The sequence below is a fragment of the Morus notabilis genome, unplaced genomic scaffold (genome assembly GCF_000414095.1).
Source record: "Morus notabilis unplaced genomic scaffold, ASM41409v2 Scaffold7, whole genome shotgun sequence".
Taxonomy (NCBI): domain Eukaryota; kingdom Viridiplantae; phylum Streptophyta; class Magnoliopsida; order Rosales; family Moraceae; genus Morus; species Morus notabilis.
In genome coordinates this window covers 1-24,644 of record NW_010365449.1, presented here as the reverse complement: position 1 = coordinate 24,644, position 24,644 = coordinate 1, and the positions used below count along the sequence as shown (strand labels likewise).

At 33.6% G+C, this 24,644-nt stretch overlaps 3 protein-coding genes across 5 annotated transcripts; all 3 read right to left on the bottom strand.

The window, feature by feature from the left end:
- Positions 1 to 10: 10 nt before the first annotated feature.
- Positions 11 to 869, bottom strand: LOC21412311 (germin-like protein subfamily 1 member 17). The gene is made up of 2 exons (XM_024172204.1): positions 707 to 869; positions 11 to 577 (listed from the first exon to the last, which is right to left on the bottom strand). Exons 1-2 carry the CDS (start codon positions 828 to 830, stop codon positions 24 to 26), a joined length of 678 nt encoding a protein of 225 aa, XP_024027972.1. The 5' UTR covers positions 831 to 869; the 3' UTR covers positions 11 to 23.
- An 18,687-nt stretch (positions 870 to 19,556) lies between these two features.
- On the bottom strand, positions 19,557 to 20,496 carry LOC112093545 (germin-like protein subfamily 1 member 17). Its single transcript, XM_024172216.1, has 2 exons — positions 20,370 to 20,496; positions 19,557 to 20,238 (listed from the first exon to the last, which is right to left on the bottom strand). The coding sequence occupies exons 1-2, from the start codon at positions 20,491 to 20,493 to the stop codon at positions 19,685 to 19,687; spliced, it is 678 nt and encodes a 225-aa protein (XP_024027984.1). The 5' UTR covers positions 20,494 to 20,496; the 3' UTR covers positions 19,557 to 19,684.
- Positions 20,497 to 23,094: 2,598 nt separating this feature from the next.
- On the bottom strand, positions 23,095 to 24,167 carry LOC112093538 (germin-like protein subfamily 1 member 17). 3 transcript variants are annotated; one of them, XM_024172206.1, is made up of 2 exons: positions 23,980 to 24,167; positions 23,095 to 23,848 (listed from the first exon to the last, which is right to left on the bottom strand). In XM_024172206.1, the coding sequence occupies exons 1-2, from the start codon at positions 24,101 to 24,103 to the stop codon at positions 23,292 to 23,294; spliced, it is 681 nt and encodes a 226-aa protein (XP_024027974.1). In that variant the 5' UTR covers positions 24,104 to 24,167; the 3' UTR covers positions 23,095 to 23,291. The 3 variants fall into 3 exon arrangements, with proteins under 3 accessions (XP_024027974.1, XP_024027973.1, XP_024027975.1); XM_024172205.1 differs by having other exon boundaries at positions 23,095 to 23,845; XM_024172207.1 differs by having other exon boundaries at positions 23,095 to 23,788; positions 23,992 to 24,167.
- Between the last annotated feature and the right edge of the window lie 477 nt (positions 24,168 to 24,644).

Here is a 24,644-nt window from a genome sequence, read left to right as displayed (position 1 = left end):
TATATGGTTGTTTGTTGGTCTCCCTAATTGGCTACCCAGAATTTCTTCTGAAGCTGCTCAACTATTTTCTGGTCAAGTTGGAAGGCCTTGGCTAGGATCTCAGGGTTGATGGCAGGATTAGATCCAAACACTGCGTTTGCAATTGTTATGGTTCCTGGATTTTGGCTGCCGAAACCCACGAAGGCAACTGCTGGGACCTTTCCTGGATTGAACTGGAAGTGAATCAACCCAATTGGAAAGACAAACACATCTCCCTTGTTTAGAACCTTTGAGAACAGGCGGTTCCCGTCTTGGTTTGACGTCACAAAACCGACACTGAGTTGTCCCTCCACGACAACGAGGATTTCGGTGGCACGAGGGTGAGTGTGAGGTGGGCTTTCGCCATATGGTGCAAAGTCAACGCGAACCAATGATATCCCAAGAGTGTTGAGGCCAGGCATTTTGTCCACATCAACATGAGTGACATTAGACCCAACTTTATTGTTAGTATCCCCAGCAATGTTAAGCCCAGAAAAGAAGAAATCCTCAGCCTTGGCATACTTTGGATCCTTGCAGAATTTCCCATTCACAAACACGGCTCAAAATGAAATTTTTTTTAGTTTATATTTACTTTCAACATTTATAAGATGGAGAACATAATTTATTAAAAGGTGGTAAAAAAAAAAGGAAAAATAGTGGGAAATTAAGGAAAACTGTCTATACTTACAAGCCTTGTTAGGGTCATCTATTGCTACACAGAAGTCCTGCAGAGGGCTTGGGTCATACGCAGAGGCAATGAAAGTTGCCAAACCCAAGAAAGAAAGTGTTAAAAGGATGTTAACACCATTCATTATGTTTGATATTTTAGTATATATGTTATAGATCTCTATGAGTACTTCTGCTAATGTTACTTGAGTGATTATGGTTGGGAAATATTGCTTAGAAATTGTTATCTATTTATACATGGAAGTCTTAGAACTAGTCTATCTTATTGCATGAATTGGATGAAGGACTAGGTTTGATTTTTCTCCTCAAAAGACTTGGTATTCAACTACTCAGATTAATAACTTATGTTTCACTAGTTTTCCCTCTGGAAGGGAACTTTCAACATCGAAGTGGTCAGTGTGAGTATCTCACAGTGTAAATATTTCTTGTCTAGCTTTTCTTATCCTCTTTATAATTTACTTATTGTTAAGGGTATAATTTGTGGCTTTAAATTAGAACCTTCATTTTTAATTAGCTAGCATCTGAGTTCTAGGAAGGTGTTTGAATTGGAAGGGTATGCCTTTAATAATGCCTTGAAAATTTAGCTCATGTAGTTATATATATAGACCCACACACACACACTTATTTGTTTTAAGAGTGCATATTGATTTAGTTAGACATCAAGAACTCAGTGACAGCACGGAAGGGCAATTGGTATTATTTTCTCTTCCATTAGGTACTTATTTTGGCGCAGCCATGATTACAAGTCTTTGTGTGAATCATCATCAGGAGAATATTTTTTACGCAAATCGTCATTTTCAAATGTAAAGGAAGAATGGTCTCTTATTGGAACGATGATTAATGCCCAAAAGTGATATTCACAAGCGGTCAATTGTAGCACAGAATGATGGTCGTATCTACAGAGAGATAACAAAATAAACAAGAAAGATTAACAGAATAAGAGTGTTAGAAAAAAAAATAAATAACAAGTGTATTAAAGAAAAAGAAGAGTCTTTGTGATTTTTGTTGCAAATAAAATAAAAAGGAGAAAATTTGTATGAAGGAAATTTAATAGTAAAAACGGTAAGGTGTCGAGAATCCCTAATATTTCGTTCACCAATTCAAGTTTTGATTCACAAAATAAAAAGATCAAATAAATTAAATCCTTACGTTAAAATCACAAAGATTATTATTACCAATTATCCAAAATCAACAACAAATCAAATTGACAATATTGCAGTAAAAGACAACTCATAAAATAATTTGAATAACAAAAACATGCATGATAGAATTATATAATAAAAGCGTGACTGAACTTATATAAAAATTGGCACACAATATTTTGAAAAGTAAAAGAAAGATAGATAAGATTTAATTCATTCGGATGTTGAAGTTTACAGCACAAGGAATTAAAAGCTCGAATTGGGTCACTCAACATAAGTTCATCTCTAACCTCACCAGAAGAACTCTAGCCTAGTTTGCAAAACATTCTCACAAGTTCTAGAGAGAAAATATGAGAGTGACAGCAATACGACAGAAAACTGAATATTAAAAGCTTACAAAAATCTTAGGTTAACCTCTCTATTTATAGTGTTCAGAAATTGTCTGTCAAATAAGGAAACAAATAATAAAAATAAAAAATTATAAAAAAAAAAGAAACAAAATAAAATTACACATAAATTAGGAGAAATCATATATGTGATTTGAGGAGGAAATTCATTAATTTGCTTTGATTTTTGGAAAAGAAATTCGGACTTAGCACAAAAAGGACACGTGTCGTAATGTGATTGCAGTGAAGAGACAACTCGACACGTGTCGCACGCAGAATGGTTGGAGTGTGTAGCACCGGTCAGACATGAGGACAGCTGGCGCGCGCTGAAAGGAAAGGCAGGTTGGCGTGAGCAAGTGCGGGGTCCGCATAAGCCAACTGTCACGCACGAAGAAAAGGAGCAGGCTACACACTGACACGTGGGACCCACGCGGAGGAAAGCAGGGATGCGCGCTGATGGTTGTGTGGAAGGAACGCCCATGCTGAGGAGTTCTCGTGCTAGTGACGCGCATTGGAAGTGTTGCAGTAGGCTATCACAAACTGGGGCCCACGCGTGTTGGATTGATGGGGTGGCTTGGCTCGGTGGCTCAAACAGCTGACACTCTCTCTCTCTCTCTGATTAGCTTGTGTGGCTCGGCTGAAAGGCTTGGCTCAGGGTGGTTGAAAACATGACTTTCATGGCTTATTTCTGTGTAGCTTTTTACACTACTTTTTATCTGCAAATAATTAAACAACAACTAGACAAATTCTAATGAAAAATATTCTGAATAAAAATAATGGAATTGTTTTAATTAAAGCTTAAATATTTTAATATTATATAAATTAAAAGCAGTATTTAATGTGCATTTTCATGCACTAATCAAACGAATATTCAAGTAGTATTCACCAAGTCTCATATTGTGGAGTAGTTGATGGGTGTCATTGCAAGTAGAAACTGTTCAAACATACGTGGTCATTCTTCTAAGTGGTATTTATTATTACACAAAACATTGGGTACGTAGAAAAGACCGTGCCAAATAAAATAACTAAGAGCTTGTTTGTTTCATATATTCAAACTCAAATTATTGATTCTGATACAGTGTTTTTCTCTTATAAAAAATTTAAATTTCAAACATCAAAATTAAGAATAATAGTTTGAATACACTTTCTAAACAGACCCTAAAAGATTGATCTACTTTGAAGGAGGGCTGGCTAGTAACCGATCTATGGATTCATTGGAATTATTTCACTTTTAAATAACCAAATTACTGTATATTTTCCACGTTGAAACTCTTTTTTTCTCTTACCAAGTTTTGTTTGCTTGCACGGCAAGAAACATCTTATCTGAACACCCAATGTCAAAGTTCCCAGCTGTATATGTTTCATATTTTTGTACACTTTTTTTATTTCAATTTTCAATTACCAATCAAGTTATATCTTGCATTTCGATACCTAGGAAATATTGAAAACTAGATAACCCCATTCTATACGACATTGCCTTTCGGAACGGCTCTGTACAGTTCATTGCATTATATTGATAACAACTTCTGAGTTGATCTTGATCCATTTTCCAGGAAAAAAAAGTCTGCCGAGGAACAAATAATATGATTTTGTTCAATTTGACGCTTTCTTTCTCATAATCTACCGAAATTCTTGCAGTGTATGTAGAGTGCTCTTCAAGCAAGCTAAAAAGGAAATGTGAATGAGAAAAAAATCTCCTTTTGACAACGCTCATTGTTTAATTTTGATTTTCACTCTGATATGTAAATCTTACTACCATTTTGATCATTAATAATTAGTTGGCTCCTAACTTAATTTCATAAGTTTTCTCTTCGCTCTAACCACCTATACATTAAGACCATCTCTAATGCAAATGTTAATGTCTGTGATATATTAGTAAAATATATATATATATATATATAAAAGCAACCTTTTTTGGCATTGCTTTTAAAAGATGTTTTTAGTTTTTCTAAAGAAGTTACAATAGATTAGGATGTTTGATTATTGCTGCTTTTGACAAGTTGTTTCTAAAAATTGCTGTCAAATAGTAGAATTTAAGAAGCAAGTCATGAGTTGCTTTTCCATAGTAGCTTCTACTGCCATTGTTCAAATTTACGAGGATAACTTTAATAATAAAACATAATTCTCAATCTACCTCTTTCACTTTTTTCATACCAAATTAAAAAAATATGTGTTTTTAAAATAGTTATTTAAAAATTGAAAATCTTCAATAAGTATATTATGCTAAATTTTAGTCAAATATTTCTAATAATTATCAAAATGTTTAAAATAACAACAATAAGTAGGAAATTTAGTAGATGATATTTTTTCCTATCAATAAAAGTAATTTATTTTTTAAAAAATATTTTAAGTAATAAAATTGAAATTATATTTTTTTATATTTTGAATATTGACCATAAAAATATAAATAAAACTAACTATAAATATGTGCTAAAGTATGTCTACTTTCTTCATTATACATCTCCACAGCAATTTCATACACAATTTACCAAACACTTAAATTTTTGCTTCTTCTATTCACAGCAGTTTTGTGAAAATATTTACCAAGCATCTATATATTTTTTGTCACAGCAACTTATTACTAAGAGCACAACAACATCAAAAATTTTCAATCGTACAGCAATGCCAAATTGGCCCTTAATATGTTATTTTTATTTGTGTTTCAATGCATAATGCTATTTTAGACCATCTCCAATGCAAATGCTAATGTCAATATATTGTATATTTAGCATCAAAAATTATGATATGTTACGTTATTTTCATTTTTACCCCAATGCATAATGTTATTTGAAATGCTAAATTTACTTTTTTTCAATAATTATTAACCTTTAGAAGTTGTAAAAGTAAACTTTTATTTTTAAAATAGTTAGAAAATGCAAAAGTTGCATTGATTACATGAAAAAAGTAAACATTTCAACCAATAGTAATCAAATGTCGAATTTTCATATGTCATGTGGAAAATTTACAACTAAGTATATAGCAAATGGAAAATTTGACACAACAAATAACATTGTATTAGAGAGTATTTTTACACTTAAATATTAAATCTGCAAGTGTTTTTTACACTCAAATATTAAATCTGCAATTGGCACATCAAGCATTGCATGGAGATGTTCTAGTTATAGCATTGTATTAGAGATGCTCTTAAATGTTACATTTATTTTTTGCCATAATCATTATGTTTTGGAAGTTGTAAAGTAAACTTTTAATTTTAAAATATTTTAGAAATGTAAATGTTGTAATGATTAAATGAAAAAATAAGCATATTGAGCAATAGCAATTAAATGCTAAATTTGTCGTATATTTTATTTGGCTGTAGTATAGCATATGATAAATTAAAAAAAAAACCATTTTATTGGAGAATAATTTTCATATTAAAATACTAAAATTAAGCTTTGGTACACTAATTCAAGTTACATTAAAGATGCTCTAAGGAAGGAAATATCTTTAACACAAATGAAATAAAAGAGATAAAGACACGAATAGATTGAAATGAACTATGCAAATTTTTTTCCAACTTCTAGTGTCTCCAAATTATCTAATCATGATTAAAATCAAAGGAGCGGTTAAAGACACAATTAAATTACGGTGATGTACTTGCGTTCAAATTATTACGTCCAACTTATTAGATTAGCTTGTTGAGTAAGCTCCAATTTAACAGTGTAACTAAATGCTTACTCTCACTGGCCAATTAAATATTTGCTTAATTGAATTGATCAAAAGCAAAACAGTAATCACAGTTTCCAAACTCTGGATAATCCAACATGAAAGGTCTGTTTTTAACCGGGTGTCACAAAGAGTGTTATAACACTAGTTATAACACTGATGACATATACGTGCAGGTGGATATATTTTCTCTTTGATTCAGCAACAACAAATTATAAGTGCAAAAAGATTAACAGAAACATAAAAGATACAAGAAATTGATATCGCAGTTTGGTGTGCAGAACTACATCTGCAGGGCCACGCCCAGACAGTGAACAATCCACTAAGATAAAGAGATTACAAGCATCAATCGGTCTTACACACTCAAAGACTCCCTCCTTTATGTAGTCACTGCTGTAGAATCTTCTTAGAGGCCTTGTCCAGCGAGCATCACTCGTCTTTGAAGACTTTCTCTCGAAAGTAGTACGTCCTCCTCCCGAAGAACCACCTTTTTCTATTTTCTCTCAAAGAACATCAAGGTAGCTCTTTCTGCATAATATTTTCATACTCAAAAGCACAATCTCACTGACTTTTTCTAAAAAATATATCTCTAAAATTCATGCCTCGTAATATGGCCTTGAATTGCTTTTAAAACCATAAAAGACAAAAGCCCACGTTTTCTCTTCCAACCCACACACCCTCACGTACACACATATATATGAATATATAGCCGAAGTACACCAATCCGGATTTGCACTTATTTGCAGAGCACATGCAGCATATACTATTTTCACACCAAGATCAATACCATTTACACTTCAAATTAAATATATCCAAGATATCACTTTAAATCTCTTCAAATCAATTATGCAGCAAATCACTTTTCTATATGTGCACATTTTCTCCATAGATTCTTTCCATACACACCACGTCAATTAGCCACCAAAAGTCAACCAAACTAGCTCCATATTGAGAAGTGTTTGCTATAATACGTTGCTTGAATGAAGGATGAGAAGTGTTTGCACTGCTCTAGATCTATTTATAGATGGGAGTGTCTGAAGTAGTCTATCTTACTTCATGAAGTGGATAAAAGACTTGGTTTGTGTTTTTTAATTCCGAAAAGACTTGGTAGATTTTGACTCAGTAGCTATCTTGTTATTAATGTATCAAGTGCTCAAATACTCATACAGATAAATTAATTTAGTTCCCACAAGTTTTTCCTCTGGAAGGAAATTTGCAAATTGGAACTAGTCTTTTTCTTTTTTTTTTTTTAATATCTATCTTACAGTGCCTTTATTTCCTTTCACGTCTTTTAGCTCTATTCGTCTTTTTCCCACATTATTGTTGTCGTATTGTATCTTCTGTCGCTTGAAGTTGTTCTTTTCCCTTCTTTTTTTTTCCCCTATCGTTTTTAATTATAATTTTAGTGTTCATATTTTTGTCATTTCACAAATGATGCCGCTTTTTATGTTGTAGTCATTTGACTCATTTCTTATGTTGATGTCGTTTTACAATCATTTCCTTTTTATTTTTTTAATTTTGATTTCATGTCGTGGATAAGGGTCCGTTTTCATCTATAGTTTTTTTTCTCAGAATGACGCGTTCTTTGGAACTTGATGTGTTTACTTAAGATAGTTTCGTTTTTGTTTATGTGTCGTTTAGTTTATTTTGCTTTTCTAGCTTTTGTCGTTTCAATTTTATTGTTGATTTCATGTCGTCTTATATATATAATTGTGGTTTGCTTTTTTGCTGTTGATGTTTTTTATAAAAGTGTGTTGTTTTCATGAGGTTGTTTTCGTGTTGTCGATAACTTAATCAAAGCAGTTTTTATTGTTGTCGTTGCTTACTGTGTTGTCATCTTAGGGTGTTCGGTTATGAGGATTCATATCATAGTTCGAATCATGAATTTTTTCTCACAAAAAACACACGTAAACAGAGAATGGTTCTGACTCATGATTCTGAATCTGTATACTTACAAGCCTTGTTAGGGTCATCTATTGCTACACAGAAGTCCTGCAGAGGGCCTGGGTCATAGGCAGAGGCAATGAAAGTTGCCAAACCCAAGACAGAAAGTGTTAAAAGGATGTTAACACCGTTCATTATGTTTGATATTTTAGTATATATGTTATAGATCTCTATGAGTACTTTTGCTAATGTTACTTGAGTGATTATGGTTGGGAAATATTGCTTAGAAGTTGTGATCTATTTATAGATGGAAGTCTCTGAACTAGTCTATTGTAACACCCATATTTCTAAACCAATAAAATTCTTAAAAGTAGATGTTAGGAGTTAACTTGAATAATGTTATGGTGTTATATATAATTAATTCTAACATTATGTTGAGTATATTTTACAGGTGAATGCGACGAGGACTCGTAGTGTAAGAACAAGTTCATGCCAAATTGTTAAATTTTATATGCTGATTTGATGGATATGTGTGTTTATTTAATACCATTTGTTGGGATTTGTTTCCTAATTTGTGTATTGATTGTAATCGGATTTGATTGGCATTATTTTGGGAATTTTTTGCTGGGATGATTGCGTTTGGAAATGTCTATGCAGCTGGCAAGTTTCTTTTGGCAGGTTTCAAAAAAATTAGAAACTTGTTTTAGTTTCTATTTTTCTAAGTCAACTATTGATTCAAAGATGAAAAATTGATTTGATTGATTCTTGATTGAGATTTCATAGCTGGATGATCTTCCTCTGCCTCCTAAGAACGTGTCCAGGTTCATATATCAGTTTTGGAAAAATTTCAGAATTAAAGAAGATTGATTCGTCTGGTTTTGGGAAAGTTGGCCGTAACAGCTATGTTGTAGTTTTGTTGCAACAAGATCTGCAACAGATGTGGTTCAGCGAATTAATTGAAGATGTATCAAGCTATTCACAGCTTGCTTATTTATTGGAAGTGTCCCTTAAGTCTTTGTACGCCTCTTGATGAGTTTTTGTTGGGTTGTGAGACAGGGGTGAGCACTTGTATTGAGAGAGATGATTTGAGTGTTTTTCGGGCGGAAAACTTAGTTGGAGGGATTCCAATGTTCAAAGTCGAGGGGATCTCGCTGTTCAAGTCCATTGGAAAAATTACAAGTTCATATGCGTCTTCTTAGAGAGGGAGTCTCGGGTAGATTAAGTCCAATTGAATTGTAAAAGAGTTCTTAGTGGATTGCTCATCATCTGGGCATGGCCCCACAGAGTAGGGTGTTACCAAACCGCGATACCATTTCTCTCGTGTTTTTTATTTTATGTTTCTGTATTATTCATATTGTCTTATAAAGTGTTAAAAGACTAAAACAGGTACTAACAATTGGTATCAGAGCGGGTCACTGTAGTGTATTTCGGTGAGGTCCTGGTGTACTGGTTTATTTTGCAGGAATGGATGTCTTGAGAGAAGGAGGATTTGTGAACAAACCACCGCTCACATGAAAGCTTTCATTAAAGCTATTGATGAGAAGGCATGGCGATCTATCTTAACCGGATGGACTCATCCAACAACTAAAGATGATGAAGGCAATACCGTCCTTAAGCCAGAAGAGAAATGGTCCAGCGATGAGGACAAGCTAGCAAAAAGTAATTCAAAAGCATTGAACGCCATTTTTAATGCTGTGGATGTTAATCAATTTAAATTGATTTTCACGTGTGAAACTGCAAAAGAAGCTTGAGACATTCTTCAAACTGCGCATGAAGGTACGGATACTGTGAAGGCTTCAAAGCTTCAAATACTCACAACTCGCTTTAAATGTTTACGAATGGAGGAGGATGAGTGCATTGTCAATTTCAACTCAAAGCTTTGTGATATTGCCAACGAAGCCTTCGCCCTTGGAGAAAAATATTCTGACGCCAAATTGGTGAAAAAGACCTTGAGATCACTTCCGACACATTTTACTTAAAAAGTGACAGCCATCGAAGAAGCAAAAAACGTGGAGAAGATGAGACTTGATGAACTCATAGGTAATCTTCAAACCTTTGAGATGAACTTTAAGGCTAAAAATAAAAGTAGAGGCATTGCTCTTAATGCAGATTATGATGATATGTCCATCAAAGATGAGACCGACGAAGATGAGGACTTGAGTGAGTCTCTTACCTTACTCACCAAAAAATTCAATGAAATGCTAAGAAAGATCAACAAGAAAGGGAGATTTGGAGAGAATTCAAATAACAAAAATTCTCAAAAGAAGAATTTTAATTCTCAACGGTTTGAAGAGAAGAAAAGGAAAAAGAGAATACAATGCCGAGAATGTAAAGGATTCGGACATGTTCAAGCGGAGTGTGCAAACACTCTCAAGAATGGAAACACGGCTGCCATGGCGTCTACATAGAGTGATGATTCGGGTGGAAGTCAAGGAGATGTAGATGATCACACCAGCAATTATGTGGCTTTCACTGTAAGAAATGAATTCACGGATAAAAATTTATTTTGCACCAATAATGTTGTTACAGAGTCTGTTGCAACAGCGTCTGCAACAACCTCTGGTGGAATTGTTAATGATATAGATTTTGAGGATGAAACTAAAGATGACAGTGATGATGATGACCTAAGCCTTGGGAAGATTCAGGAGGCATATAAGAAGATGTACAGCAAATGGCTTGTTGTTTGCAAACGAAACAAATCGCTTGAAGATGAAGTTGGTGTCTTAACAAAGGAAAGAGATGAGTTGAAGATAGCTGCAACAAATTATGAAATCTTGGCAACAAAGCATCAAGGAAAGCTTGTTGAGACCAGACTCGAATTAGAGCAGACCCAGAAGAATTTAAGGATGCTAAACTCGGGCACATCAAAATTGGATCACTTACTCTCACAACAAAAAACTTGTGGTGATCATTCAGGCCTTAGCTACGAGGGTCAAGAAATTTTTGGGAAGACTGTCTTTATGAAAGGAGCCACCAGTACTATGATGCAGCCTTTTAAGAAATCTCGGGTAAGATTAGACAAGAAGTTTGTTGTATCAAGACAAGCAACAAACAAGTTCGTTCCTATCTGTCACAATTGTAATTTGCCTAGCCACATTAGACCTAGATGTTACAAATACTTGAATGCTTTAAAAAGAGGTATGATCATTAATCCACCAAATTTTGCATTCACAAGAAGGACACCTAAAGCAAAGATTGATGTGCAAAATAAATTTCCTAGACATGTGTGCGTAAGGAAATTTAATTTAAGTTGTCTTGGGGCTTATACTTCTTTTAGAGCATGTACTAATAAATTTGAGTATTGTGATAATGGTCACTTCAAGCTCTTGATAGGTGATAAAAGGAATATACATCGGAGAATACCATATTCAGGGGGGAGTATGACTCGTGGAGGATTCAGGGGGAGCGATTTGCAAGAAGGTGTTGCTCAGTTTCTAGAATTTTTGGCTTATTTTTGTCAAAAATGGGGAGTAAGTAGTCTGGAAACTTGATTTGTTCAAAAAGTATTGTGTTTTAGTAGCTATTATTAGTTTTGCCAAAACAATGCCAAAGGGGGAGATTGTTGGGATTTGTTTCCCAATTTTTGTATTGATTGTAATCGGATTTGATTGGCATTATTTTAGGAATGTTTTGCTGGGATGATTGCGTTTGGAAATGTCTATGCAGCTGGCAAGTTTCTTTTGGCAGGTTTCAAAAAATCCAGAAACCTGTTTTAGTTTCTATTTTTCTAAGTCAACTATTGATTCAAAGATGAAAAATTGATTTGATTGATTCTTGATTGAGATTTCATAGCTAGATGATCTTCCTCTGCCTCTTAAGAACGTGTCCAGGTTCATATATCAGTTTTGGGAAGATTTCATAATTAAAGAATATTGATTCGTCTGGTTTTGGGAAAGTTGGCCGTAACAGCTATGTTGCAGTTTTGTTGCAACAAGATCTACAACAGATATGGTTCAGCAAATTAATTGAAGATGTGTAAAGCTATTCACAGCTTGCTTATTTATTGAAAGTGTCCCTTAAGTCTTTGTACGCCTCTTGATGAGTTTTTGATGGGTTGTGAGACAGGGGTGAGCACTTGTATTGAGAGAGATGATTTGAGTGTTTTTCGGGAGAAAAACTTAGTTGGAGGGATTCCAATGTTTAAAGTTGAGGGGATCTCGCTGTTCAAGTCCATTGGGAAAATTGCAAGTTCATATGCGTCTTCTTAGAGAGGGAGTCTCGGGTAGATTAAGTCCAATTGAATTGTAAAAGAGTTCTTAGTGGATTGTTCATCATCTGGGCGTGGCCCCGCGGAGTAGGGTGTTACCGAACCGTGATACCATTTCTCTCGTATTCTTTTATTTTATGTTTATGTATTATTCATATTGTCTTATAAAGTGTTAAAAAACTAAAACCGGTACTAACACCATTAATAAATTATATTGATATATGGTATTACAAAATACATATACGTTCAATTTTATGGTATACTATATAGTTATGTATATATATTATATATTTAAAATATCAATGGCCAACCACCGTTTGTTATTGCACTTTGTTGGTGATGATTGGTTCTATGCTGAATTGTTAAGGGTGGGGATTGGTTTAATGCCTTTGGAGTCAATAACCGTATAAAGAAACTTTCACCATGGTTTGCAAAATGATTTCTACCTCTTTGACAGCCACTATATCACCCAACCCAAGACAATTAATATTCTTTATTGAGTTATATATTTCACGCTTTCATTCCATTTCTTTTCTTTTGCGCCTATTTATGAAAAGAAGTCAACTTCATATACGTACAATGTGAGAAAAATAGGCAGATTCATTGCTTAACCAGCCTTGCCATATATATGTGCATTAACTATATGTATGGTCAAAAGAGAATAAGAGGAATCAGCGTACTTGAAGCAAGGAAAAAAAAATCTCTCTCTCTCTATCACGCTTGTGCCCTCTTCTTCATATCTCTCCATTTTTCTCTCTAGAGACTCAATTCCCAAAGAGATTTTTCATCTTCTTCTCCTTATTTCCTCTTTTCTCACGTTCTTGAACACCACAAGAGAACTTTCATTTTATCAGCCACCAAACTCATTTCCTCTTAATCCTTTTTGAATTCATCAATCACACAAGAGAAAATTTAGAAAGTGTTAAGGTATGATCCTAAATTTTTGATTCTATGATTTTGAGTGTAGATTTCTATTAGACTCTATGTTAGTCATAGTTATTATTTGATTGTTTTGTTGTGTATCTCCATAAAAGCATGCTATAGAGGTTGGCAATTTTGATAATTGAATTAATAATGGAACTATTGGTTCTTGTACAACCTAGAAACATGCAAAGGATTTATTTATGATCTTTTATATGATTGACTCATCATGTGATTCTTTTGATCATCATTTTATAGGTATAAGATGTACATATATGCACGTATTTATATTTCTTTAAGTATTAGAAACATGTTATAGGGCTGAAGAATAGATGGAATGCTGTTTATACATGTTAAGGATGATGGTTTTGTATTTTATAGAATTTTTGGTGAATTTTCGTCCTAGTTTGAGAGCTGAAATTTCTCTAGGTTTCATGTCCAATTTTAAAACAGGGTTTCAGGGAGTAAACGAACTCCGTTTTTAACAAATTAGATACTATCGGAAAGCTCTAGATATCTACTTTAATTTAAAATTGGTTTCAGGTCATTTGGAGTTCTATGTGAATTATTATGAGTTTTTTAAGGAGTAAAGGTCAGGCTACCAGTTTTTATTAGGTTTTGTGGTTTTGTGTAATCAGTGGGTGTTTATGTCTTGATGTTAATGAATGGTGAAAATGGTATATTAAATGTTGTTTTAACATGATTAATGTATTTGATGAGATGTTAAGGCTTTTTAATAATCTTATTTATGATTTATGGCATGAACGGTTCGAGAGGCGAGCACCCGAGGACCTCATTCGTCGCATCACCGTTGTGAAATTTAAAAAGGTTAAGTAAGGTGCTCAAGTAAGTACACTCTCACCTGCAACATGAATTGAAGAATTGAGAAGTATATGATTTTGATGTTTATGATGATGTTATGACGTTTTTAATAATTCTCTTATGATGACGTTTTGAAGAAAAATGTATATATGTATTTTTATGTTTTTAAATGGCGTTGTACACCCTTGATGGTGACTGGTGAGCGGTCTTATTGCCATGGTTGATATGGGATTTGCTACCCTATGCTTCCCGTGGCTAGCGCGCTATGATGGTACAACGTCGGGCCCAATATATGATGGATTTTAAAGTCTAAACATGTTCAAAAATAATTATTCTCATGATGATGTTTATTGTTAATGAATAAAAATGTTCATTTAAAGTTGTGAGAATTAAGTGTCTTACTAAGCCCTTGCTTATATAAGTTATTTCATGTTGTAGATAATCTAAAGGGTAAGATGTAGCCATGGAGAATATTAGAGCGGATGCGAGCTATGCGTGATAAGAAAATGGGAGAAACAATCATGGGATAAAAGTGTGTAATGTTAAACAAAGTTTTTTACTTTATACTTTTATTGTTTTGGAACTTTGGTTTACGGTGGTTTTGATTTGAAGAATATTTTAGACTTTATAGATTTTAATAATTATGTTGAACCGAAGGTTATTTTATTTTTCTTTGAGAAAGTTCAAAAATTTTAAAGATAATATATTTAAAAAAAAAAAACTAGGCTTTTCTTTAAGTCATTCAAAGTAAAGTATTTCAAGTTTAACAATTTTTCGCATTCTTTAAGAGGTAAATGTTTGAAAGTTAAGATAACTGTAACGATCCGTGAGGGGATCCTGTTGCATGAATTGATAAAGGACTTGGATTGTTTTTTCTCCTCAAAAGACTTGGTATTCAACTACTCATAGATTAATAACTTATGTTTCACTAGTTTTGCCTCTAGAAGAGAACTTTTAACATAGACGTGGTCAGTTTGAGTTATCTTACAGTGTAAATCTTTCTTGTCTAGGTTTTCTTATCCTCTTTAATTTACTTATTGTTAAGGGTATAATTTGTGGCTTTAAATTAGAACCTTCATTTTTAATTAGCTAGCATCTGAGTCTAGGAAGGTGTTTGAATCGGAAGGGTATGCCTTTAATAATGCCCTGAAAATTTAGCTCATGTAGTTATATATACTCCTGAAGCTAATATTCCTTATTGGTTAAGTTTATTCGGAATTCCGATATATATATATATATAGACACTTAGTTGTTTTAAGATTGCATATTTATTTAGTTAGACATCAAGAACTCAGTGATAACAAGGAAGGGCAATTGGTATTATTTTCTCTTCCATTAGGTACTTATTTTGGCGCAGCCTTGATTACAAGTCTTTATGTGAATTATGATCAGGAGAATATTTTTTACGCAAATCGTCATTTTCAAATGTAAAGGAAGAATGGTATCTTATTGGAACGAATATTCAAGTAGTATTCACCAAGTTTCATATTGTGGAGTAGTTGATAGGTGTAAACATTGCAAGTTGAAACTGTTCAAACATACGTATTATAGGTATCCATTCTTCTAAGTGGTATTTATTATTACACGAAACATCGGGTATATTGAAAAGACAATGCCAAATAAAATAACTAAGGGTCTGTTTGTTTCGTATTCTCAAATTCCAATCATTGATTCTGTTATAGTGTTTTCCTCTCATAAAAAAAATTGAATTTCAAACATTAAATTAAGAATCATAGTTTGAATATACTTTCTAAACATGCCCTAAAAGGTTGATCTAATTTGAAGGAGGGCCGGCTAGTAACCACTCTATGGATTCATTGAAATTACTTCACTTTTAAATGACCAAATTACTGTACATTTTCCACGTTGAAACTCTCTTTTTCCCTCACCAAGTTTTGTTTGCTTGCATGGCAAGAAACATCTTATCTGAATACCCAATGTCAAAGATGGTTCCCAACTGTTTCATATTTTTGTACTCTTTTTTTATTTCAATTTTCAATGACCAATCAAGTTATGTCTTGGGTTTTGGATACCTAGGAAATATTGAAAACTAGATAACACCATTCTATTCTACAAAAGTCTCGACACATAGTCGTCAATAGAATCGATGAGAAGGGAGAGACACTGATTTCATGGCCTGTAATTGTTTTAAAGAAATTTTTTTTGAATGAATAGTGGTTAAAACATCAAAAAAAAAAATCTTAAGACATCTCAATTAGATTGTCACCCCCTTATCCCCGCATTCAAATCCCATTATAAATTATAAAAAATACAAAAATATCATGAGCAAAACTACAAGCTAGATGCTAAAATCAAATAGCTCTACAACATAAATATTATATAATACTGTCACAGCCATTACAAATTTACGACATAGATAATCTATCAAATTATGTCAGGAAAACTTAACACATCACAACTTTTTTAACACCTAAAACTTGTATGCATAAAAAATTTAATCTAAGTATTACGATATATGTTTCTGTTGATTGTTGCAAAATCTTAGTTAAAAATTAAAAATTATGTGATTGAAATGCGTACGACCATTTTGGGGCTCATTGACTCCCACGCAGAAGTCCTGCGCAGGGCTGGGGTCGTAGGCACTGGCAATGTGAGTTGCCAAAGCCAAGAGATCAAATGCCAAAACAAAATCAACAATTTTACTACCCTTCTTCATTCTTAAGTGTCTCTGCTATGCGCGTCTGCATTTTGTTTCTGCTGTACTACTGATCATGGAATAAGAGCGTGAGAAATCTTGCTTGCACAACTTGTCTATTTATAGCTAGATATTAAATTTAGTTGTATTTTTCGTACTCTAATAAATACTAGAACAAATATTCAAGCAAAAAATAAATAAATAAATAAGAAAATATATAGACGTTGCATGCTATTACTAATATTGGATGGTACTGCACCTTACTAACGAATTTGTCTATTTTTAAAGCTTCGTATAATTTTGCTATCACTAGAATCCTTATGTCTACCAAACTATTGACCTTATTATCATTTTCCGCTTGTACGTCAAACTCGTAGTCCCTTTTTGTTCCAATCACTTTTCTCGTAATACCAAGTAAAACATTCTAGTTTATGAAAATTGTATCAACGTACAATAGCTCAGCCATTTTTCTGGTGGTCTATTTTCTATTGCTGCGGTCTTTAATCTTTTCAATTTCTACTCTAACTCCGACAGGCCTCTTGCCAATGCTGCGGTCAAATTTCTATTTGTATAAAAGGCCGAATTATTTGTTTTTGCTTTGGATAATATCGACTATTTTAATTTTCCCCTCTTAATTACAATTATTAGTAGAAAGTGGTGGTGTTTCATTTCGTAGTTAGTCGAAGCTAGAGCTTACTATAATCCGGAATGTGTATCGATTTGGCAGGATCAGGTGTAGTTACTTTTAATTTGTTTTTAGGTTGATGTATCTTCTTAGCGTTTTCAAGGTACGTAATATCATTTTACATGATTTCTGTCGTTTTCGTTATTTTTCAAATGACTGTCACTTTTGTTTTGCTGTCTATTTTGATTGATGTCGTTTTTCATGTTCTTGTCGTTTTCTGATGGGGATTCCTTTTTCATGACGCTAATATCAATACTTCTCGGGCTAATTTTTAAAAATACCCTTTGAAATGAAGCCCTTTTATTTTTACATCTTACATTAGTACATATATTTCTACCCTTTAGATTAAAACTAGTCAAAGGGGTAGAGTTTTTTAAAATGTGTACTTTTAATGATTCAGGTACTTAAAAAGATAGAATATGTAATTTTCTCTATTTTTTAGCCTATTTTTGTTATTTTTTTAAAATGATTGTCATTTTTGTTTTGGTGTCTTTATTTTAGTTGATGTCGTTTTTCATGTTCTTATCGTTTCCCGATAGGCATTCGTTTGCCATGAGGCTAATATCATTTTTCAGGATGGCGTTTCTTTTGCTGCTTTTATGAATTAGTGTCGTTTTTAAAACTAGTGATGGTTTCAAGATTATTGTGGACGCGGTTATAGATGATTGTCTCTCTTTTTTTATTTTGTTTTTGTCTCTCCAAAAATGTCATTTTTCAAAATGACCTCCTGGGGAATTAGGGGGGATAATTCCTGTACTGCACAAACATTTGTTGGGAATCATGATAATTACTCTCTAGTCCCTATTGAGGCTAGTTAGTTCAAGAATACTTAAGAAATATTTACAGATTTGACATCGCTATTTATAGGTGGACACTGGATTCTCTTAATTACAAGTCTTTGTTACTTCAGGAAGCGGACAAAAGGCTTGGGTTTCTACTCTCAACTAAGATGTACTTTATAATTTGTACCTATACGTTTGGTTGGAGGATTCAAACCATGTGATTTGAACTATTTTCGATTTACGTGAATTTTTTGTGAGAGAAAATACTGTAGCGAATCATAAATCATGATTCGAATCAGGGAACGAATCCCTCTACCAAACAGAGGTCGGCATCTTATGGTAATACTCAAGTTATTAATTATCTTCTGGGATTTAAGATTGGATCGATTTGAAAATTGAGAAGAAGCTATTGTGTGGAAGCATGACAGATTCAGATTCAATTTTAAAAAAAGATATATAAGGATAAGAAGGTTGAAATCTTGGAGATAAAGCGTGGTAAGACTTTTTTACTGTGTTCTTTAGGAGAAGAAATTGACGTTCTTCTAGAGACAAATTTGTCGTCTTCAAGAGAAAGACGATCTACAATGTTGAAGGGAGGTCAACCAATCATTGTTTTTCAGAAGAAGTACTTAGAGTTTTGGAAGAGAGCGATCTACTAAGTGAAAGAATTTCATCATGCAGAGTTTGAAGACGAGTGATGCTTGCTGAAGAGATCCAGCTAATTGTTACAAGACCTGTGCGGCAATTATGAGACGGAGTATTTAGATTGTATAAGTCTATTAGTGATTGTAATCGAAATTAATTAGTGCATTGTTTAATGTCTCAGCGTGATACTGTGAATGTAAATTTTTACAGAATCACGTAAACATTCTCTGAGTTCATTCTCTAATTTTTACTTCGGTAATTTAATTAATTTGATATTAACTATATCCGGTAAATTGGCAAGTAAAAGTATGATTCGAAACTTGTCTTCGTTGTTCTTCTAGTTATTAATAACAATGACGAACAAGCATATTGATCAAGGTTCATCTAGACACGTACCCTCCTGACGCATACAGAAGCTATGGATATAATATTTAAAGTTTCACTAATTTTGCCTAGAAAGAAACTTTTAAAAAGGAACTGGCCACATTATCATAGTTCCTTTCAACCTAATGAAGCTTTCTTTTCTTTCCTTTTCTTATAATTAAATTATTAGTCGGTTGCTTTCTTTTACATTCCTGGTATCAGCACCAATGAGAAAGGACCAACAATCTTTATTAATTAATGGAAAAAATTACGAAGACAACATTTTAATCAGTACTTTTGTAGCAGCTAAACAATTTGCTGGTAGCCTGCACATATCGGATATTCTCTCTCTCTCGCTCTCTCCCTTTCTTTCCCCAATTTAACGGGATATTTATTCTTTTTTTAATTATTTATTCTTCTTTTTTTTTATTTTTTATAACAGATAAGAAAATTGGTGGACACATTAATTAATGGCCAATAACGATGGTTTGGTTTCATACTTTGACCTCTGTTTTTTTCTCTTTTGGTAAGTGTGATTAGCAACTCATGTCCATTTTCATTTGTGTGGAAAGCAGCCAACATACTCCTTAAACGGAATGCGACAAAATAGTTGCCTTTTATTTAATTTGCAAAACAAACAGTAAATTTATTGCTACTTAGAAAGTACAAAAACTAAACGAGTTTCTCTCAACAATCCAACAACAGTAAATCAATCATAAAATTAAATGAGATCGAATGGTGCACAGCACATAACCATTCTATTTATTACATAACACAAAAGATCCTAGATTCATGGCTGTTTTAATTGTCGTTTCTCTAGCTAGTTGTTGTCATACCAGAACTGCTTCTGAAGATATTTAACAACATTCTTGTCCAGTTGGAAGGCCCTGGTTAGGACATCAGCTTTGATGGAAGGATTCGATCCGAACACTGAGTTTGCAATTGTAATAACTCCTGCGTTTTGGCTGCTGAGACCAGCAAAGGCCACTGCTGGCTTATGTTCCGGGTTGAACTGGAAGTGAATCAAGCCAATAGGAAACACAAACACATCTCCCTTGTTTAGAACCTTGGTGAATAGGCGGTTTCCGTCTTGGTTAGACGACACGAAACCGACGTGGAGTGTCCCCTCCACGACGACAAGGATTTCGGAGCCGCGAGGGTGAATGTGAGGCGGGTTTTCTCCGTATGGTGCATAGTCAATGCGAACCAATGAAATCCCAAGAGTGTTAAGTCCTCGAATTTTGTCCACGTTTACAGTAGTTACGGCGGAACCAACTGGGTTACTAGTGTTTCCAGCAATGTTGAGCCCAGAAGTGAAGAAGTCCTTAGCCTTGACATGCTTTGGATCCTTGCAGAATTTCCCATTCACAAAGACTGCTCAAAAGGAAATAAATTTTCGTTAGTATCAATTTGCCATACCACTGTAAAACATGGTGAAAAATTATTGAGGAATAAAAATTGGTAACAGTGAGGGAATTAATGGGGGAAAAAAAATGTAGACTTACAAGCCTTGTTGGGATCGTCTGTTGCTACGCAAAAGTCTTGCAGAGGGCTTGGATCATAAGCAGAGGCAATGGAGGTTGCCAAAGCCAAAACAGCTGCTATGAGAAGGAAATGAACACCTTTCATGGTTGCTATATATATATTTATTTGTTTGCACTGCTCTAGATCTATTTATAGATGGGAGTGTCTGAAGTAGTCTATCTTACTTCATGAAGTGGATAAAAGACTTGGTTTGTGTTTTCTAATTCAGAAAAGACTTGGTAGATTTTGACTCAGTAGCTATCATGTTATTAATGTATCAAGTGCTCAAATACTCATACAGATAAATTATTTTAGTTCCCACTAGTTTTTCCTCTGGAAGGAAATTTTCAAATTGGAACTAGTCTTTTTTTTTCTTTTTTTTTTTTAATATCTATCTTACAGTGTCTTTATTTCCTTTCACGTCTTTTTGATCTATTCGTCTTTTTCCCACATTATTGTTGTCGTATTGTATCTTCTGTCGCTTGAAGTTGTTGTTTTCCATTCTTTTTTTTTTCCTATCGTTTTTAATTATAATTTTATTGTTCATATTTTTTTCGTTTCACAAATGATGCCGCTTTTTATGTTGTTGTCATTTGACTCATTTCTTATGTTGATGTCGTTTTACAATCATTTTTGTTTTTTTATTATTATTTTGATTTCATGTCGTGGATACGGGTCCGTTTTCATGTATTGGCTTTTTCTCAGAATGACGCGTTCTTTGAAACTTGATGTGCTTACTTTAGATAGTTTCGTTTTCAGTTATGTGTCGTTTAGTTTATTTTGCTTTTCTAGCTTTTGTTGTTTCAATTTTATTGTTGCTTTCATGTTGTCTTATATATATAATTGTCGTTTTATTTTTTGCTGTTGATGTTTTTTTATAAAAGTGTGTTGTTTTCATGATGTCATTTTCGAGTTGTCGCTAACTTAAACAAAGCAGTTTTTAGTGTTGTCGTTGCTTACTGTGTTGTCATTTTCCAGGGTGTTTGGTATGAGGATTCATGCCATGGTTTGAATAATGATTCGTGGTTCGCTACAGTATTTTTTTCTCGCAAAAAACACACATAAACCGATAATAGTTCTGAATCATGATTCTGAATCCGTGAACCAAACGTCATGTTTTTTACGCCTTTGAATTATCAATATTTTAGTTATTGAGTTGTGTCGCTTACTGAAATGATTCCTTTTTGTATTGTTGTTGTTTCTTCGGGTGATTTCATTTACTTGTGTATGCTGTTTTTTAGGTTGATATTGTTTAACTCTTGTATTATTTACTTAGATGGCTTTATATGTTATTGTCTTTTTCCTAAATGATATCATTTTATTTTGTTGTCGTTTTCTTGTAGACGCGTTTCCCCTAATGGAGTCTTTTTTCTATTGCTGTGTCTTGTTGATGTTGTTATTTATCGTCGTTCTAGTGCCGTTTTGTCAGATTTCTATGTTTATTTTTTGGTATATACAAATACAGGATTAAACTCGTGTTCTCTCAAACCCAAGTTCCACCGCACCCTATCTCATCCCTATTGACCTGGTGGTCGTAGGCATATTTCTATCTATGATTCTATTCTTGAAACAAATGACGTAACCACTCCGTCGTTTATAATCTGTTGTCATTTTGACGCCTTCTTTAAAAAGCATTGGACTGTGAACTATTCGCACGCACACAAAACGACACCCTAGGATGACATGTTTACTTAGTTGAGGAAGTGGTAAAATTAAGAAAACTCTCTAGGTAAATAGTTTTCAGCGCTTCCACATTAACGCTAAGAAAGTCAAGCATCACATAAAAAGTCTCGAGTGGCATAATTGCTTTTGCGAAAAACAATCCTGAAGCCTCTATTCAAATAATTAAAGCAACGGTCTTATAAGTTATATCAAATATTGTTTAAAAGTTTGAACATCAAAATAAAAATTGAAAATATTTTTCAAAATGGAACATCTTACATCGTGATAATCTCCTGTTGTTAGAACTTTTAATTGATAGTTCCTACCTTGGAACTTAACTCTTTTGACGAAGGATTCATCTCCTTTTTTATTAACTTGATCAGTTCTAACAAACGAGAGAGGTACTCATTGAACTTGAAAAAAAAAAAATGGTTGCAAATATACAATTAGCATTTGTATTTGCATTTGAGATGGTCTTACTAGGATAACTTCTTTTGCAGCTATACTTTTTTATTTTTTATTTTTATTTTTATTTTTTTGCAAGAAGAAAAAGAGAAAAACAATTAAAAAAAAAAGTTTTCTAAGAATGCAAAAGAAGAAATTGGAAGCATTACCGGCATAGCCTGTAATTCAACATCAAATTAACTTTATAATTCTAAATCTGAATCTACCATAGATATAGAGTCTAAATCCCCGACCCAAGATTAAAAAAGAAAAATTGGACGAGGCAACGAGTCAGTGAGAAGTAATTGAACATATATCAAGAGGGCAAAGGAAAATTCTTTAAATGCAGATAAATAAACAAAAGCACACCAGCCTTCTTTACGTTAGAATAAAACGGCAGTGCTAATAAAGAATATTAAACGAAGTAGGAGAGACAGATTTTATGGCATAAATTTGTGATCAAATGGTTATATCATACTAATTGTTTCAAGTGTTTTCATCAAGTGGTCTCGGTTTTTTTCTCTTTTCGATATATGTGAGATTGCTATATTCCACGACCATTTTATTCCATTTTCCTTAAAAGAGACTTCAAGAGTTTCTAAAGTAAAGCTTTATTGAATTTGTAAAACACACGTAAATCTATAGGTACAGTACAAAGTACGGAGACAATGCTCTCAGCAACTCAGTCATAATAAACTGAAATGAGAGAATGGCGCATAGACACATGACCATTCTATTTATTACATAACACATAACATATTCTAGTAATTTTATTATATGGTTGTTTCTTGGTCTCCCTAATTGGCTACCCAGAATTTCTTCTGAAGCTCCTCAACTATTTTCTGGTCAAGTTGGAAGGCCTTGGCTAGGATCTCAGGGTTGATGGCAGGATTAGATCCAAACACTGCGTTTGCAATTGTTATGGTCCCTGGATTTTGGCTGCCGAGACCCGCGAAGGCAACTGCTGGGACCTTTCCTGGATTGAACTGGAAGTGAATCAAACCAATTGGAAAGACAAACACATCTCCCTTGTTTAGAACCTTTGTGAACAGGCGGTTCCCGTCTTGGCCGTTTGACGTCACAAAACCGACACTGAGTTGTCCCTCCACGACAACGAGGATTTCGGTGGCACGAGGGTGAGTGTGAGGCGGGTTTTCGCCATATGGTGCAAAGTCAATGCGAACCAATGATACCCCAAGAGTGTTGAGGCCAGGAATTTTGTCCACATTAACATTAGTGACATTGGACCCAACTTTATGGGTAGTATCCCCAGCAATGTTAAGCCCAGAAAAGAAGAAATCCTCAGCCTTGGCATACTTTGGATCCTTGCAGAATTTCCCATTCACAAACACTGCTCAAAAGGAAATTTTTGTTAGTTTCTATTTACTGTCAACATTTATAAGATAGAGAACATAGTTTATTAAAAGGTGGTAAAAAAAATAAGGAAACATGGTAAGGAAATTAAGGAAAACTGTGTATACTTACAAGCCTTGTTAGGGTCATCTATTGCTACACAGAAGTCCTGCAGAGGGCCTGGGTCATAGGCAGAGGCAATGAAAGTTGCCAAACCCAAGACAGAAAGTGTTAAAAGGATGTTAACACCTTTCATTATGTTTGATATTTTAGTATATATGTTATAGATCTCTATGAGTACTTCTGCTAATGTTACTTGAGTGATTATGGTTGGGGAATATTGCTTAGATATTGTGATCTATTTATAGATGGAAGTCTCTGAACTAGTCTATCCTGTTGCGTGAATTGGATAAAGGACTTGGATTGTTTTTTCTCCTCAAACGACTTGGTATTCAACTACTCATAGATTAATAATTTATGTTTCACTAGTTTTGCCTCTAGAAGAGAACTTTCAACATAGAAGTGTTCAGTTTGAGTTATCTTACAGTGTAAATCCTTATTGTCTAGCTTTTCTTATCCTCTTTAATTTACTTATTGTTAAGTGTATAATTTGTGGCTTTAAATTAGAACCTTCATTTTTAATTAGCTAGCATCTGAGTTCTAGGAAGGTGTTTGAATTGGAAGGGTATGCCTTTAATAATGGCCTGAAAATTTAGCTCATGTAGATATATATACTCTTGAAGCTAAAATTCCTTATTGGTTAAGTTTATTCGGAATTCCGATATATATATATATAT